Genomic DNA, 3243 nt, shown 5'->3' with positions numbered 1-3243 from the left:
GGTATGGAGAGATATGGGCCAGGTGCAGGTCAGTGGAACTAGGCAGAAAAATGGTTCGGCACAACCAAGAAGGGCCAAACGGCCTGTTTCTGTGCTGCAATGTCCTGTGGTTCTATGGTTGGAAGAAAGCATCCACCTTAGCTTAGTGCGGGAAGCAGAGAGTGGTAGCAGACGGCTGTCGCTCTAACCGGTGGTGAACTACAGCGATCAGTGCCAGGTCTGCTGATGTTTTTCATGTATAGTCAAGTCACGGCACCTCAAATCAATTCACGTTTATTGTCATTTCGATCATAACTGCTGCTACAGTACATAGTAAACAAATCTGCCTGTTTGCATCTTCGGTGGGAGCCCAGCACCTCGTTAAAACTCTGGTGGCTGATGCTCTGAGCTGTCCGCATCATCGTAAGGATCAGTCCCACCTCCAGCTGTCTGCCCATATTCCTTCATCTCGCACCGCCCTGACATCCCAGCTACTCGAATCGGACACCACCCACGCTTCACCAACCCTTCGAAACAACAACCTTGATTCTCAGGTATGGCCCCTCCCAAAGAGGGCCGCTCCTCCAAAGCGTGATTGGCTGCTGGCTGCCATTGGTTGTTTGACCGAACACTGGGGAGATTTAAACCCGAGAATCCGCTCACGCTGCAGCTGTTCCTCTGTAAGCTTGTGGACGGAAGTCGGCGCTCTAAGAAGATGAGTAAAATCATCCTGTACGATGAGCCCGACTTTAAAGGGCAGGACAAGCAATTTCTGGACGATGTGAAAGATCCTGCTGTTGAGAACTTCACTAATACTGCCCGCTCGGTCAGAGTGATTGGCCGGCACTGGGTGGTGTACGCCGAAAGCAATCACAAGGGGCATTTCAAGGTGTTTGGTCAAGGAGACCACGGAAACCTGGGCGATCTGGATCGGAAGATTACATCTTTGCGCCTGGTGAAGGAGGATTTGATCAACCCGGAGATCGATCTGTACCGAGACGTCAACTACAAGGGCCCGAGCCGCAACATTCTGGAAACGACGGATGATCTGTCGAGATCCGGCTTCAAAGACCTCGTCTCTTCCCATAAGGTGAAGCAAGGCGTGTGGATTCTGTACATGCACACCAACCAGAGCGGGCCGCGACTCATCACCTTCCAGGGTGACGAATGGCCCGACTATCGCCGGTTCGGTTGGAATGACAAGCTGTCTTCAGTCAGGGCCTTGCAGAACAGCGACCTCGAGGTTTGAGGAGTCCCAACTGGTGTCCCGCTTTCAGCCGGAGCTCCAAACCCCAGAGTCTTGTTGGATGGATCTGGGTCATCGCTTTGCTGTTGCTGAAGTAAAGAAATAAAATCTTCTCTAAATGCTAATAACATTCTGTGGGTCTCATTGTCCAGTTCTTTCTTCAGTTAAACTGCCGACATGTCATTGGGGAACGCGGTGCGTGTGTAAGCGAGGGTGTCGTCTTGGAGGGCCGGAAACGTTGGCAGTCAGTGGCGCTGATGATCAGCGGCCATCTCTCCACAGATATGGACAAACCCGGTCGAACCAGGTCGGCCGGTGACGCAGTGAGATCGGCGCCGGGCTGGAGAACGGAGGTTCCCGAGTTCGACCCAGTCACAGACCGCTCCCGAGGGTGCTGTCCATCCATGCCGGGTTGATGTCGACCTCGTATAAAATAAAACACTGCCACCTCCAGTTCATATTCCCACGCGGAATATTGTGGAGGATCAAATACCCAAACCCAAACCCGCTGCTTATTTGCAGTTTCATGTATCCGAGCATTTCTGCTTTTCAAAGGCACTGGTCAAGGGTGGGTGAGGTCGGTGAGTTTCTAGAATGCGGGGGAGGTGGGAGAAGTGGGGAAAGCTGAATTCAGTGGGGGTTTAATTACGATGTTTCTAAAATTTCTTTAAATGAATATTAATAATTATATAAATTATGTGCATTGAGAAAAAACATCGGGGCAAAAGATCCAACTGGCCCGCGCCGTCAAATTACAGCCCTATGACCGATTAACCTATTAACCTCATAGGTCTTTGCCATTAAGGAAGAAACCGGAACGTCAGGTAGAAATCCAGATGGTCACTGGGGAAACTTAGAGACATCGGCGGGAATTGAACCTGGGGCGCTGGCCATGAAGTAGCGTCACACTGACTGCGAAGCTACCCTGCCGTCCCGATCGTTGTCGGGCAATGCTGTATCTGCTGCCCCCATTTAATCCGAGACTCTTATCTCCCTTCACTCAGGAATCCCTTTACTGATTCACTTTCTGAGAGTTAGAGTAATTGAAATGTATTGCCCACATCTCAGTGCCCCTTGTAGGGGAAGGGAGTAATTACTTAATAACTGCATCTGCGTGAGATGCATCAGACTGCATCACCATGCAAACCATATCATGGAACTGGAGTTACAGCTACGGTTCACACGGGAGAATGGGGAAGATATCGATAAGATGGGCAGGGAGGTAGACACCCCTATCTTTCAGGAAACCGGTAACTGGGTGACTGTCAGGAAAGAAATCGATTACCCCAGTCCCTTCGATAACAATTGCTTAGAAAGAATTCCACATGGAGGCAAAATGGAAAAGATGTTAAACACAGGACTGAAGGTGTTATACCCGAATGCGCGCACTATACTGAATAAGACAGAGGACCCGGACGCGCATTCAGAGTTTTACAAGTATGACATTCAGGGCAACACAGAGTTGGGGCTGGAGGAATATCGCAGTTGGGAATTTAGCTCAAAAGCACGGGCAGGTGGACAGAGCGTTCCGGTTGTCTCTATTGTTAAAGATAAAACAGTAATCATTCAAGAGATGTGGCATGGGATGGGAACACGGGGAGTCCTTGTGGGTCGAGTTCAGAAACTGGAATGGTAAAAAGACTCTGATGAGCAGCAAACATCACGTGGACGGGAAAGGACAACTGAAGGTAGAAACGACACTCAGAAAAGGCAATATTATGACTATTGTGTTTTTTTTTTTGCAATGTCACGCCCGGGTTAAAGGTTTACTGCTGATATTGCAGGGTATTTCATGTAATGGTCTTTCTGTAGAAGCAGTGTCTGCATTACTATAAATCACACAGCATTCACACAAACCAGCGTTAGGGTGGGCGAGATTTCCCAATCTCACCGATTTGGTGGGACCACAGTCGGATACACCTTAGACACATGAAGCCAGTGAAAGGTGGGTCAATCTCCTCCGAGTCCAGTGGTTATTGTGAGGGGCAACTGAGCCGCTAACACAGACGCCCAGTAAA

General features: G+C 49.6%; 1 protein-coding gene across 1 annotated transcript; it reads left to right on the top strand.

Annotated features, from left to right (window-relative positions):
* Window positions 1-694: 694 nt before the first annotated feature.
* Window positions 695-1228, top strand: LOC140719885 (epidermal differentiation-specific protein-like). The gene has a single exon (XM_073034811.1). The coding sequence runs from the start codon at window positions 695-697 to the stop codon at window positions 1226-1228; it is 534 nt and encodes a 177-aa protein (XP_072890912.1).
* The last annotated feature ends 2015 nt before the right edge of the window (window positions 1229-3243 follow it).

This window comes from Hemitrygon akajei, unplaced genomic scaffold, assembly GCF_048418815.1.
Source record: "Hemitrygon akajei unplaced genomic scaffold, sHemAka1.3 Scf000033, whole genome shotgun sequence".
NCBI classification, from domain to species: domain Eukaryota; kingdom Metazoa; phylum Chordata; class Chondrichthyes; order Myliobatiformes; family Dasyatidae; genus Hemitrygon; species Hemitrygon akajei.
Note: the sequence above shows the minus strand (reverse complement) of the source record. Positions and strands in the feature narration are given on the sequence as shown.

Bases quoted from the DNA above. Each gene is read 5' to 3' on its own strand.
- LOC140719885 (XM_073034811.1), top strand. From the start codon at position 695: ATGAGTAAAATCATCCTGTACGATGAGCCCGACTTTAAAGGGCAGGAC.